This window comes from Puma concolor, chromosome C1 (assembly GCF_028749965.1).
Source record: "Puma concolor isolate L17-30 chromosome C1, mPumCon1.1.hap2, whole genome shotgun sequence".
Taxonomy (NCBI): Eukaryota; Metazoa; Chordata; class Mammalia; order Carnivora; family Felidae; genus Puma; species Puma concolor.
In genome coordinates, this window is record NC_141674.1 from 195,191,858 (window position 1) to 195,207,492 (window position 15,635).

Consider the following 15,635-nt stretch of genomic DNA (forward strand, 5'->3'; position numbering starts at 1 on the left):
CCTGTTTGTATGAATGAACCATTTAAATAGCATAAGTTTTACACAAATTGATTGTAAGTTCCAATATATAGGCCTGTTTTATTTTACTGAACATCTAGTTAATAAACAGCTGACAGTTTTGGGTACCCTTTTTACTGTAATGCAGGGTTTCTCAACCTTGTCACTATTGACGTTTGGGGACAGGGATTTGTCTGTCACGAGAAGCTGTCCTGTGGATTGTGGGATGTGTGCCAGCATCCCTGGCCTCTACCCATGGCATGCTAGTACTGTGTAGTGTGCCACATGAAACATGTGTCCAGACACTGCCAGGTGTCCCCTGGGGGGCAAAATTATCCTTGGCTCAGAACCACTGCTGTAATGTGCGGTAAATCATTTTCAAGTTTAGGGAGGGCAAACAAAGAAAAATAAAATCTGGCTGGAAAAGTGTTTCTGGTTTTGTGAATTCTAAGGAATATGGAAAAAAAATCTGTAATAATACTTTTGCACAAATAGAGGGGCACATGATTAGTAGTGACACAACAATAGAATATCTGGACCTTGGGGCACTGGGGTGGCTCAGTCGATTAAGCATCTGGCTCTTGATTTCGGCTCAGATCATGATTTTACAGTTCCTGAGATTGAGCACTGCATTGGGCTCCGTGCTGACAGTGTGGAGCCTGCTTGGGATTCTCTCTCCCTCTCTCAAAGTAAATAAATACACTTAAGAAAATAAGAATATTTGGACCTTGGGCAAATGACTTACTGTCTGTTTCCTTATCTGTAAATATGGCTAACAATAATGCCTATCTCTCACAGTTAATGGAAAGATTAGTTTTAGGTAAAGTTCTTAGAAGAATAATGGGAATGGAATAAATGACTTAATGCTATCTATCAGTATTATTGCTATTGCCATTCTTTCTTTTTTTTTTTTTAATTTTTTTTTCAACGTTTATTTATTTTTGGGACAGAGAGAGACAGAGCATGAACGGGGGAGGGGCAGAGAGAGAGGGAGACACAGAATCGGAAACAGGCTCCAGGCTCCGAGCCATCAGCCCAGAGCCTGACGCGGGGCTCGAACTCACGGACCGCGAGATCGTGACCTGGCTGAAGTCGGACGCTTAACCGACTGCGCCACCCAGGCGCCCCGATATTGCCATTATTTCTTGCTAGAGTAGGATAATATAACAGGTAATAATTCTAAATAATTTAATCAAACTGAAGATGTTAGATAATAATCACCACAGAGAGTGAATAAATCTTTGATAGAATAAATAGGAAGTGAACTATACTTGGTAATTTTACAGGTGTGTGCCTGTGTGTATGTTGTATAATTTAGATTTTGCTGCTTCCGAAGAGCACGTGAGATTTTTCACAATACGTATACATAATATAAACAGTGCTATTAAAATAGATAGGAGTAAACATTTTTAGACATGTAGAAACAGACATAAAAGTTATCCCTTTCTAGTGTTTTACAGTGGTCAACCATTAATAATCTACAAATTTTAAAAGCAAACCCAGTTTTCACTTTGGCACTCCCGTGAAAGCCAATTGTGACAAATCTCAGATCTTCATTGTCAAGAGGAGAGGGAATTATTTTGTTTCCTCTATAAGAATCATTCTTTCTCAACTGGGTCAGATCCTGGGAGACTGAATATTCCTGAACTCAATGTCTGTAAAGCAAGGTCTTTGGCATCTTTTATGCCTGTAAGAAAAATAAGGAACAGGTTTTGTCCCAGATGAAGATGTTTACACACACACACACACAACTATAAACGAATGTCAGTTGCGTTTCTTTAATGTCTGGACCCAAAACTCAAAATGATGCAAAGAAATTTTGACCCAGAGATTTCTGCTGGAGTAGAATCTCTCCCACACCCTCCCCCTCTCTTCCTCCTTTCCCCCTTCCTTCTCTCTCTCTCTCTCTCTCTCTCCCTCCCTCTCCTTCTCTCCCTCCCTCTCTCCCTCCCTCCCTCTCCTTCCCTCCCCCTCCCGCCCCCCACAATTATTATAAACAGTGGTTAGGAGAAAGGCAAGCAGAGAACTTGAGAGGGTTGTGGACAGTGCTTAGCACACAGGTGCAGCACACCACACTACCCAGGGCCTGCCTTGGCTGGTGGCTCTTCTGGATAGCAGGGAACTTTGAGACCACTCCCCGAGGACCCAGGGCTCCCCAAGAGACAGCGGGTTGGAAGCCGGTAGAGTGGACAGAAGTAGAGACGGCGGGAGCTGCGGGTGGCGGCAGCAGCGCCCAGGGTCCGTGGCCCTCGGGTCCTCTGGGCTGCGGGACGCAGAGACTTTGAGGAGGAGCGCGAGCGTCCCCCCTCCCCTCCTGCCTCCACGCGGGGCGCGCCGGGATCGGGGGCGGGGGGGTGGTGGTGGTCCGAGAGCGCCCCCCTCTCCCACGCGGGCCTCGCGGGGCGGTGAGTCAAGGCCGGGAGCCGAGCCGCTCTCCCCTGCAGACCCGACCGAGGCGCGGGCGGCGGCGCGCAGGACGGGCATCCGAGACGCGCTCCCGCCGCCCCAGCTGCGCTGCGCTCCCGGCCACAAGTTTGCCCCGCGTTGGCCAAGTTGCGAGTGGGGAGCCTCTCCGGGCTCCGGGGTGAGCGTCCGTCTTCTCGCTCGGGCTGGTCCGGGCATGGCCGGGCCGGGAGCCTCGCCCCACGTCTGGGGGTGGCTGCTGCTCGGAGGTTGCCTTCTCGTCGGAGCCCAGGTAAGAGTCCGTGCCCCGCGGCATCTGCTTCCCGGAGCCTCGGGACGTGGCGTTAGGGAGACGGAGACCGAGGCGCGTTGGGCTCACGCTGACACATCCGGGCACACACACACACACACACACACACACACACACACGTGCACCCAGCAGGGTTTGACAGGCATTTAGTGGAGCTGCAAAGAATTACTTTCGGTGAGGGTCCTGGGGTGGGTACTATTCAGACCACCGTCTTGGCATATGCAAGGTGAAGGGATATTCACGGGTTCTGGATCAGGAAGCGACGCTGGGAGGTGAATGAACTTTTCTTCCCCTTACACTCCTTGGTTCTCATTTAATTAATCCAAATTATTTTTGTCTGCTGGCAATTTACTGTCACTTTTGAGAACTTAAACTTCTAGGATTGATAGTAACTACTACTGAAAGCCGGGATAACCGGCTTTCCCTGATAGAGAATCACGTATCATTAATGCGAAGATGTTAGATAGAAGAGAAATACAGTGTTAAATAAGGCTCAGTTTGCTAATGTTAAGAATCAGTGATAGTTGTCATTTTGTACCGCTAGTACTGTTTAGAGATTTTCTGGGTGAATTTTTTGAATGGAACCTCTATAATGTGCAAATTACAATTCAACGTCACATTTTTTTGAGTCAAATAAAATGTAGGGTTTACACTCAGCTTTTCAGATGAACTGTAAGGAGATGCGTGTAGTTGTGGGTGTAATGCAGAAGAGCCCTGTGAATTTAAGCTGTATCAACATTATTTCTCTCTTCTTTTCAGCAGGGGGCGCACCTTGACCATCAAATGGAGCCCCAAGTGTTTCTGTGTTGTGTTTTGTTTTTTTGTGTTAGTTTTTTTGTTTTACGTTCTTTAACCATGAGAAAATCAAGGCATTGATTTATGTACTGATACTGTCCAAACTTACTACTATGTTTTTGGCTTTCAGATGACCAGTTTATGTGTCAATTATCCTAACAGCGCTAAGGTAAAGGGAATAGTGTTCTGCTAAATACTGGGCTTTTCCTAGCATGACCAGGATGTCTAATGCAAACTACTTATGTTAAAAAATCAGTCAAACAATATGTGTGTTTTATCTTGACTAATACTATTAGCAATTGTAGGGTATGCTCAAACCTGAAAATTTTCACTAACACAACAGAAGGAATATGAGCAAATGGGAAAAAAAGACACGCTAAGAATTTGTGGTGACAGCTATGGAACTCTGGTGATCTCTAATATATTTCCTGTGTTTCTGTCTCATAAAATACGAATAATGTGCTTAAAAACATTGCTTCCTTGTATAAAGGAAAAATTAACCATTTGTTTTATTCAGTGTTCTAGATTGCTTTTTCTAAGGGAATGGGGAGATATCGATTAGCACAACCCCCCACCCCCACCCCCAATCACTATGGGATTGTGGGAAGAATTTTTCCTTTACTTTTAGCTTTCAATAAAACAATAAGGACATTTGGATGCTTTTTCTGTAATTTTAAACTATTTACATCTTGAGCCATATAATTCCTTGTTGTGGGGAGTGTCTTGTTCATGTAGGGTATTTAGCAGCGCCCCGTCCTTCCCACTAGATGCCCGTAGCATCCCCTGACACCTGCCCAGTTTTGACAACCAAAAATGTCTCTAGATTTTGCCACATGTCCCTTGGGAGGCAAAGTTAGCTCTGGTTAAGACACATTGCTTTAAACTGACTTCAGTTTATATTTATAAATTAAGAATTGTATGAAATGACAGTTTGTGATAATATGTTACATTTTTGGCCCCTTAAGCAAAATCTGAAGGTTAAGCGAAATCTGGAAGTGAAAAGAAAGTGATTTAGGTCAACACACTGACACCTTCTCTGATATTCAGTTTCTTCGTCTTCATTCCCAGCTAATATGTATATTGAATTTAGAGAATATATTGAAGGGAATGCATCAAAGCAGAAAAGCTTGTGTAGAACAAATGTTTAACATTCAGTAAACATTGGATCACATCCCAAAATAGATAATATAGACTAGTATCTGTCAATTGTTTTTAAATATCTCTGTGATTTTTGGTTGGTGAAATTGCTGCCTTGGCCTGAACGCACAGTTCAAAACCCATGCATTCACGCCCCAGGTGTTATTACAGTGCCCAGTAATGCCTTTCCTAAAGGCAGCTGATCATGTGGCAATGGGGAGCACTGTATAAATATGTGTAGTATTTTGTTTACTGTGTCAGTGGGTCCTTCTGGACACAGGCTCTGAGATGGAACTAGTGTTACAATTAGATTTATTTGGTGGGGGGATAATGCCTCTGAAAGAGAAGGGAGTGAGAAAGTAGGATCGGACAGGGAGAGCTTCACATCAGGATGCAAATCTGCCAGAGTCTCGGCCAACCTCACACAGACCTCAGGGGTAAAGGTTGCCCATCGGAGGAGTCCCACGTGGTGATAAAGTGGCCAGCTCCTAGTACTCCCACTGTTGCTTATTTACTAGCTCAGGGTTGTTTGTGTAATTGTATACTTGGCCCCAGATCTGAGACTGGCATTTGAAAGTCCGGCAGCTGGAGGCTGTCAGGCAACCATACTTCTTACAGACAAATGGTTGATTCTTTCTTGAATGACTATCTCAGTGTCTGCCTTCCTTACAAAATTATCAAGGAACAACATTGGGTTTGCTGGGCTCGAGAGTCAGCTGACTCCACATGATTCAGTCACCTACACCAGGCTCCATGGCTGCAGATCAGTGTGGCTCTGACAGTGTATGGGCAGGGAAGTGAATGCAAATCCATCATCACAACTGGAGAAAATTCCTAGAAGATCATGACATAGTGGATGGAAGTATATATGTTCTATAGAGTACTAGGTTTGAGCAGATACCAATGGGCAGGTTTTATTTTTCAGTAATCATTTCAGGGACATTCTGGTGTGGGGGAAGGAGCAGTAGCCTCGGAACCCAAAAACCATGTTCAAATTCCTCCTCTGATAACATGAAACCTCCTTGGGCATGAAACTTATTCTCTCTACTCTTCTTTTGTTCACTAAGAAGGATAAGCTATACTGACCTTCTAGTGTAAAGATTCAGAGTCTACTGGGGAATCAAATCTCTTACTTGTGGGGAGGGGATGATAATCAGTGATAATATTTATTTACCTACCAAGTACTAAATACTGTGCTAAACATTTTAATCTATTATAATCTCATTTAATTCTCACGGTAACTTTATGAGATAGGCACTGTAATTATCCATTTCATGAGAAAATGGAGCTAAAATATGTTAGGTAATATTCTCAAGTCACACAGGTAACAAGTAGAGTAGTTATGATTTAGACCCTAGCTTCTACTCTGAAATTCTCCCTCTCACTCCCCCCAGATTGATGCTCTCATTGTGGAGATCAGTTTGGCACTGCTTAGCTAAATTATGTCTATTCATACTTTCTGTCCCAACAGTATTCACCCCTGTGTATATATCCCAAGGAATTTCTCACACAAGTCCATAGTGGTTATTGCAATAATTCTGTGGTGTTGGGGTCAACTGGGTGTTCTTAATGGGATACTGTGAAACTTAAAAAGCAGTAGATTCAAGGTACACAAAATAGCATATATGAGATCCTTTCAAAGAGGATAAGATATGGCATATAAACAATGAGATCTATGACATAATTCCATTTACATACATTTAAATACAAGCACACGAAGCAGCAATATATATTGTATAAACATCGAGATAAAAGATATATGTGTATATGTCTATTCACACAAGTGGTTGCATTTGGGAAGGTAGAGAAGTAGGAGTGGGGTATAGAGGTAAAAGGGGATAGATCGATAAATAAATAAAATGAGTAAGCCTACAGCCTGTATGTCAATCTCTGTGTCAGTTGGAGATTGTGGTGATAACAGATGTAACTACCAACAAGCCATCATTGGTAGATTTAAGAAGGAGGACAGGGGCGCCTGGGTGGCGCAGTCGGTTAAGCGTCCGACTTCAGCCAGGTCACGATCTTGCGGTCCGTGAGTTCGAGCCCCGCGTCAGGCTCTGGGCTGATGGCTCGGAGCCTGGAGCCTGTTTCCGATTCTGTGTCTCCCTCTCTCTCTGCCCCTCCCCCGTTCATGCTCTGTCTCTCTCTGTCCCAAAGATAAAATAAACGTTGAAAAAAAAAATAAAAAAAAAAAAAAAAGAAGGAGGACAGAATGAGGACATAGGCAGCTTCTCCAAGATGGTAAGCTAAGGGACTGTTCTTAGCAAAATCAAGCTGAAACTTGCCTGGATTATGTCTGCATTGTACTTGTTTCCATAAGCACTACTGTAGTTAAAGATCCAGTGGTTGGTTGGTTGTCCTTCTGTCCTGTTGACAGCCAGGATGGTTTCATTGTCTTCTAGTCATAGGGGAAGCCTTGTAGCCCTAAGGCGGTGGACTTCTCTGTGGCTGCACTGTGGGTAGAATCTTCAGCCCTGGCAGCCCAGAAGCTCCAAGATGGAAGGGAGCTAGATATGGCCTTTTCCTGCCAATGCACAGAGAGGTTTCATGTCTTTGGAACTTCATCAATTCTTTGTGAATAAAAATACTATCTTTCACTGATGTTCACACATTCCATTTATTTTCCCGTCTTGAGCTTCAGTTGGTTTTGTCATGTACTAGAATCCATGTTCTTTCTTTCTTCTGGGGTTTTTGCCTTCTTCCTGAGTTACTCTTTATATCTTTTAACAGCAATGTGACTTTAGGCAGCCCATTGTACCTTTTGAGTCTTCGTTTCCTCCATTCTAAAGTGATGGGCAATAATGGTGTTTATCTCATGGGATGTGAGAATATTGAATTGAAAAGTATGCAAACCGGGGCGCCTGGGTGGCTTAGTTGGTTAAGCAACTGACTCTTGATTTTGGCTCAGGGCATGATCTTACGGTGTGAGATTGAGTCCCACGTCATAGAGCCTGCTTGGGATTCTCTCTCTCCCTGTCTCTCTCTCTCTCTGCCACTCACCTGCGCATGCTCTCTCTCTCTCTCTCTCTGTCTCAAAAAAATAAACTTTTTCTTTGAAAAAAGAAAAAAAAGAAAAATATGCAAACATGCAAAAGCCTTAAGGCATCTAATAATGAAAATGCCAGATCTTTTCTATAAGTAGATTGGCTAAGGGCTTTTTATTGGATAATTATTAGATTGAGATTTTTAAAATTTATTTTATTTATTTTTTATTTTTGAGAGTGAGAGCGCAGGAGCACAAGTCAGGGAGGTACAGAGAGAGAGAATCCTAAGCACCCTGTCAGAGTGGAGCCAGACATGGGGCTCAGTCCTACGAACCACGGTATCATGACCTGAGCAAGCTACTGAGACATCCAGGCACCCCAGATTGAGATTATTTCTAAACATGACTGGGAGCCACTAAAGGCTTTACGTGTGTGTGTGTGTGTGTGTGTGTGTGTGTGAATTTTTCAAGGTTATTTTCTGCCTCCAACACTGTTCCTTCTATTCCTTACAGTTTCTCCTTCAGAACCCAATTATATTCTGACAGCAATTGGACATTTTATTCATAGTGTTTATTAATTTATTAACAAATTATCTTCTGAGTATTTATTAATGTGAGTACTTGATTAATATCTGTCTTCCCCTTTCAAGAAACCATTCTGAAGACAGAGCAGCTAATCAGAAGGCAGTTGCACTCATTCTGATAACACTGGTGTGTCTTTGTAGAATTGGAGATGCAAGTAAGCAGAGGGAATCAAGAGGTAGTTAGAAGGTACATTCAGGTGAAGGAAGAGTGGGTCGGGGCAGATATGATGAGTGAAATTTTTAGATAAGCTGTGTGTGAGGTACCTGAGTTATTTAGTAGATGGTTGGATATTATAAAGCTTAAGAAAAGCTCTGGATTAACATCAGCACTTCATAGGGGGTCCCTGAAACCACATGTGTGAATGATATTCTCAACGAGACTACAATGGAATTAAAAGCGCTGGCTAACTTGTTTAAAAGAGGGTATGCAGATAGGTTTTTTTGTAAGATTACCCCTGGATTGTAAACTCACAGGGGACAAGGGACTAATAAACAATTTGGAACACCTTGTGACAATTAGCATGGTGCCTTTGGGTAGCATACATGTTTGAATGAGATCATTTGTATTTCTTTCATTTTAAGAAAACTCATCCTCTTTGATCCCACTTGGAACTGAAGTCTCTAAGCATTTACTTCAGTTTTAATTTTAAAAATTAAACACTCTCTTTTAAGGGACAGAAGTAACTGCCCTGGGTACAAAGGATGTCACAGAACCTGCATCTTTCTAGTCATGGAGATGGAGAGAAAAGTGCTGTTGGTCTCTAAGAGAGTTCAATGTTTCCAGAGCTCTCTTGTCCTAATAAGTGATAAACAAGCAGGCTCAGTGTTGAGTCTGACTGTTATTCTATTGGCTGATGGAATTTTATAGATGCTCAAAGAAAGTAAATCATAGCTTTTTGGAGGGGGACAAAAGTATATAAAATGGTTAAGATGATGGACTTTGATATAAGAACTGAATTTGGAATCTATGTTTCCTACTCTCTAGCTATCACTTAGCATCTCAAAAACTCAGTGTCTCCATTTGAAAAATGGGGATGACCTAAGGCCAAATTTATTGAGTTGGTGTGTGGGTTACACATCATGAAAACCTCAGGAGAAGCATTTAATGTAGTACATGTCACAGAGTTTGCTCATTCTCCCTGCCATCATCGTCATCATCATCATCATTTTGATTATGTTTTCTAATTAGCTACTGTTGGTATAGAGAAACTGTTATTTTTAGTTATTGATTCATACCTACCAAGTTTATTCTGGAGCAGTAACAATTTTCTCCAATAACTATATCTGTTACTTCTTTTTATCTTTTGTCTTATTGCATTAGTTAGAACTCCCAATGTAATATTGAATGGTAGTAATTATTATAGGCATTCTATCTTGTTTATTATTATTACTTCAACTGGGACTTCTTCTAAAGTTTTATCAAGTATAATATTTGCTCGTGTTCATCAGTGCTAATTTTATTGGTTTGTTAAATGTATGGCTCATGTAGAAAGTTCTGAATTACATCATGTATGATTTTTGTTTTAAAATCATAAATGATATGCTATTTCTTTAAAAAATGTCTAAAAATAGCTGTTTTGATGTTCTGCCACAGATAGTGGACTACATGAGGGCAAGAACTGATTCTTAATAACTTTCTACAGAATATGGTACCTAGTAGATACTCATTGAATATTGGTAAGTGTTTGCATGATCGTAGATAGAAGAAGTATTATATATTGCTACTTGAATTAGCAAATAAGTCAAATACTCTTGTTAATGATAACATACGTATTGGGTGCCCCTGTGTGGCTCAGTTGGTTAAGTGTTTGACTCTTGACTTTGGCTCAGGTTATGATCTTACAATTCATGTGTTTGAGTCCTGCGTTGGGCTCTGCACTGACAGTACAGAATCTGCTTGCTATTCTCTCCTCTCTCTCTCTCTCCTTCTCTCTCTGCCCCTCCCCTGCTGGTGCTCGCTCTCTCTCTCACTCTCTCAAAATACATAAATAAATAAAAAAAAATAAAAAAAACAAGATACGTAGCTATAATATATTTAAACACCTAGCAAACAAACAGAAGTGTTGCTTAACACTCTGGCCAAATATTCGTGTGACTAGATTGGAATGGACTTCTATGTGTCATTAAGGCAAACTTCTGTCTTTCCTTTATGAAACCATTTACATCAAATTGCAAACTGGTTGCAATTTCTTGAATAAGAATAGTTTATATTACTTGTCACTTTCCTTACTTATATAATGAGGCTAGTGCTGTTTTCTATGAGAAAAAAAATTCAGTTATTTTTTAAAAATACACTTTCTGAGAGCAAAGATTATGTTTAACAATGCATTTAAACCAATTTTGTGGGCATGAGATATGTCTAAGCTTGCATATCCTTCTGCCCACACTACAAGAGAATCTACCTTCAGAAAGGCACTCATGCATATAATGAGCCCAAGGTGGAACTTCTCCTCTGAGCATATATTCTGGCATCTTATTTCCTAGATGAATAAAATCAGTAAGACATGACATCCGGAAGCTTTTGGGTAGTCATGTAAGTGAAAGTTGAGCACAGTTTTCATGTGGATTAATTGAAGTTAGAGATATCTAAAAATTAGAAGAAACCATAGGTGGACACATGGGGCTTTCCCGCAGTCTTAAAAATGCCTTTTAAAAATCAATCCACAAAATGCAATATACTTCTGTTTCTCACCAGATTGGTCATATATAAGTAATGGCATTTTGTCTGTGGGTCTATCACATTTTTTTTTTTTTTTTTTTTTTTTACCACTCATGCTAATTGTGTAGTAAGTGCCCAAGAGCCACACTGTAGCTCCTGACCTACCTGAGGGCCAGATCCATGGCTAGGGTTTCTTTTATTTCTATCTTCTGCCACAGTGTCTATAAGTAGTGTTTTTTCCATGAAAGGTCTTGGTAGATACTTGTAGAATAAATATACTCAACAATCCTCGCTGCAAAACCAGCACAATGAGTGGTGTCGAATGAGTAGAAAACTGGCTGACATCTTTTCTGTGAACAGGAGGTACCCTGCAAATAAAATCCTTTTTCCCTAGGTCTTCTTGTTTTCAATTTAGCAAAATTACAGTGGGCTACTAGGTATTACCTTTATGGTGTAGGCTCTCAAAGGGATTAAGACATGGCCTCGTTCTCCAAGGAGCTTCCACTCTAGAGGAGACCGAATGCCAACAATGCAAAGAGGAGTTCTGTGCCTTCTGTCTCCCATCCGGTGACATCTGTCCATTCTCCTTCTCTCGTGTATTTTGTCTTTTACTTCAGTTGTTTGTGCAGTGTAGACAGAAGGTCCTCAACTAGAGATGGGAAAGGCCTGCCGATCTCTGCCAAAGGTTCTCATGTTCAGCACTTTTTTTTCTTTTTTGCTTCATTAAGTTTATGTTGGTCAAATATATGTAGAAAGTGATAAAAGTATAGACTTGGTGGGGCACCTGGCTGGGTCAGTTGGTGGAGCGTGTGACTCGATCTCAGGGTTGTGAGTTCTAGCTCCATATTGGGTGTAGTGATTACTTAAAAAATAAAATCTTTTAAAAAAGTATAGGCTTCATAATACTAGTTAATATTTATGCAGTGTTCACCATATAAAGGCCTTTAACTAGATTCTTTATATGGATTACTTTCTTTAATCCTCACAACAACTTTAAGAGGAAGGCAAGAAGCATTTAACTAATTATTTTTATTAAAACATTTTTTAAACATTTATTCATTTTTGAGAGACAGAGTGTGAGTGGGGGTGGGGCAGAGAGAGAGGGAGACACAGAATCTGAAGCAGGCTCCAGGCTCTGAGCTGTCAGTGCAGAGCCTGATGTGGGGCTTGAACTCACAGACTGTGAGATCATGACCTGACCTGAAGCTGGATGCTTAACTGACTGAGCCACCGAGGCGCCCCAAGAAACACTTTTTGAAAGTGTTTATTTTTGAGAGACTGCAAGTTGGGGAGGGACAGAAAAAGGGGGGCAGAGGATTGGAAGCAGGCTCTGAGCTGACAGCAGCAAGCCCATTGTGGGGCTTGAACTCACAAACCACAAGATCATGACCTGAGACACAGTTGGACGCTCAACAGACTGGGCCACCCAGGCGCCCTGGCAAGGAGCATTATTATTACCTTTCCAACATCCATTTAATTCCTCAGCAACTTTGTGGCAAACAAAGACAAGTGGTAGAGGAAGGATGCACAGTGGAAAAAAAAATCCAAACCTGAAAATCCCTACCCTTGTGAACTTTACATTCTGTCATTCTTTTGAAGCCTGCTCTACCTGTGGTTTCAGATATATGTGCCAAGAAATTTCCCTAGGTTATCTAGTCAGATGTATATTGGCACAATTTTACATTGAAAGCAAGATAAGATTTGTGCTTTAATTATACAGATACAGGAAAACAAAGAATACCTTATCCATTGAACAACATCTTTCTATTTAAGTTTCAGCTATGTGAGGTGAACAAGTTCTAGAGGTCTGCAGGACAATATGGTGCTTATAGTCAGCAACATGGTATTGTGCACTTCAAAGTTTAAGAGGGTAGATCTCATGTTAACTCTTTGTACCACAAAAAACAAAAACCAAACAAGAATCACAAGGACACTTTGGAAGATGTTGGCTACGTCTATTACCTTGATTTGGGTGATGGTATCATAAATGTTTGCATATGTCCAAACCCATTGAATTGTACCCATTAAATATATGCAGTTCTTTGTATTTTAATAGTGCTGTTAAAAAAAAAACCACACACACACACCAAAATACCTTACCCAACAAACAAACAAAAAACCCCAAACAGGGCAAAATGGGTGAAGGTTGTCAAAATAACAAGTTTTAAAATAAGTTTTAAAAGTTTTAAAATAAGTTTTAAAATAAGTAAGTCATGGGTTCCTGGGTTGCTCAGTCTGTTGAGGGTCCAGTTCTTGATCTTGGCTCAGGTCTTGATCTCAGGGTTGTGAGTTCAAGCCTTGCCTTGGTCTCTGTGCTGGGCATGAAGCCTACTTGAAAAAAAAAAGTCTTTTAAATAAGTAAGTCATGAGGATGTAATGTATAGAATGGTGACTATAGTTATAATACTGTCTCGAATATTTGAAGGTTGCTAAGAGGATAGATTTTAAAATTTCTTATCACAAGAAAAAGAATTTTGTAAATGTATGGTAATGGATGTTAACTGTATGATTTGATATTTGTATATATTGTGGAATGACAAATCATTATGCTATATACCTGGAACTAATACAACATGTTCCACATGAGTGAAGTCAGATGATATTTGTCTCTCTGACTAATTTTGCTTAGCATAACACATTTTATTTCCATCCACGTTGTTGCAAATGGCAAGATTTCATTCTTTTTTGATTGCTGAGTAATATTCCATTGTGTGTGTGTGTATATATATATATATATATATATATATATATATATATATACACACACACACACACATATACATACATGTATATGTGTATATATGTACATATGTATGTATATACATATATGTATATGTGTGTGTGTGTGTGTGTGTGTATACCATATCTTATTTATCCATCCATTCATCCATCAATGGACATTTGGGCTCTTTCCATACTTTGGCTATTGTTGATAGTGTTGCTATAAACAGTGGGGTGCATGTGCCCCTTTGAATCTGTACTTTTGTATCCTTTAGATAAATACCTATTAGTGCAATTGCTGGGTTGTAGGGCAGTTCTATTTTTAATTTTTTGAGGAATCTCCATACTGTTTTTCAGAGTGGCTGCACCAGTTTGCATTCCCACCAGCAGTGCAAAAGGGTTCCTCTTTCTCCACATCCTCACCAACATCTGTCATTTCCTGAGTTGTTAATTGCAGCCATTCTAACAGGTGTGAGGTGGTATCTCATTGTGGTTTTGATTTATATTTCCCTGGTGATGAGTGATGTTGAGCATTTTTTCATGTGTCTGTTAGTCATCTGGTTGTCTTCTTTGGAATGGACATGTCTATTCATGTCTTTCGTCCATGTCTTTACTGCATTATTTGTTTTTTGGGAGTTGAGTTTGGTAAGTTCTTTATAGATTTTGGATACTAACCCTTTATCTGATATGTCATTTGCAAATATCTTCTCCCATTCCATCAGTTGCATTTTATTTTGTTGATTATTTTCTTCACTTTGCAGAAGGTTTTTATCTTGATGAGGTCCCAATACTTCATTTTTGCTTTTGTTTCCCTTGCCTCCAGAGACATGTTGAGTAAGAAGTTGCTGTGGCCAAGGTCAAAGAGGTTTTTGTCTGCTTTCTTCTCTAGGATTTTGATGGCTTCCTGTCTTATTTTTAGGTCTTTCATGCATTTTGAGTTTATTTTTGTGTATGGTGTAAGAAAGCGGTCCAGGTTCATTCTTCTGCTTGTCACTGTCAAGTTTTCCCCTTGCTAGTTTTTGTTTGTCTGAGAAACTCTTTATCCCTCCTTGTATTTTGAATAACAGCCTTGCTTGATAAAGAATTGTTGGCTGCGTATCTTTTTGATTCATCACATTGAATATATCCTGCCACTCCTTTCTGGCCTGCCAAGTTTCTGTGGATAGGTCTGCTGTGAAACTGATCTGTCTTCTCTTGTAGGTTAAGGATGTTTTTCCCCTTGCTGCTTTTATAATTCTTTCCTTGTCTGTGTATTTTGTGAATTTGACTATGATATGCCTTATTGATGGCCAGTTTTTATTGAATCTACTGGGAGTTCTCTGTGCTTCGTGGATTTTGATGTCTGTGTCTTTCTCCAGATTAGGAAAGTTTTCTGCTGTGATTTGCTCACAAAAACCTTCTACCCCCTTTTTCTCTCTCTTCATTTTCTGGGACTCCTATGACTTAGATGTTATTCCTTTTTAATAAGTCACTGAGTTCTCTAATTCTTAAATCATGCTCTTTTGCCTTAGTTTCCCTCTTTTTTTTTCTGCTTCATTATTCGCCATAGTTTTGTCTTCTATATCACTAATTCACTGCTCTGTTTCATCCATCCTTGCCACTGTGACATCTATTTGAGATTGTTATCTCGGTTATAGCATTTTTAATTTAGTCATGATTAGATTTTACCTCTTTTATCTCTGCAGAAAGGGATTCTATGCTTTTTTTCTACCCCATCTAGTATTCTTATTATCATGGTTCTAAATTCTAGAATACATCTTGCTTATATCTGTATTGATTAAGCCCTGGCTGTCATTTCTTCCTGTTCTTTTTTTGGGGTGAATTCCTTTGTTTTATCATTTTGGAGATGAAAAAGAATTAATAAAATAAAAAATGAAAATTAAAAAATTAAAAACAACACAAAAAATCAAATAAAGGAAGCTAAATCCTAGGTGTGTTTTGGTCTGCTTGTTAAAAGAAACTTGATAGAATAGAGAAAACAGGGAAAGAAAAGGAAAAAAGTAAGAAAAAGTTTAAAAATTAAAAAAGTATATACAATAAAATGGA

The 15,635-nt window shown here is 40.0% G+C and overlaps 1 protein-coding gene across 3 annotated transcripts in view; it reads left to right on the forward strand.

Moving 5' to 3' along the window:
- The window catches only part of PTH2R (parathyroid hormone 2 receptor), a 136,526-nt gene that overhangs the window by 49,459 nt on the left and 71,432 nt on the right, over positions 1 to 15,635 (forward strand). Inside the window, exon 1 of one of the 3 annotated variants that reach the window (XM_086719484.1) lies at positions 1,991 to 2,692. The exons of the other annotated variants lie outside the window; for them this stretch is intronic. Within the exon in view, the coding sequence (XP_086575610.1) occupies positions 2,618 to 2,692 (75 nt within the window). The 5' untranslated portion in view covers positions 1,991 to 2,617. Of the gene's footprint in view, positions 1 to 1,990; positions 2,693 to 15,635 lie in introns of those variants that run through there. 3 annotated transcript variants of the gene reach the window in all.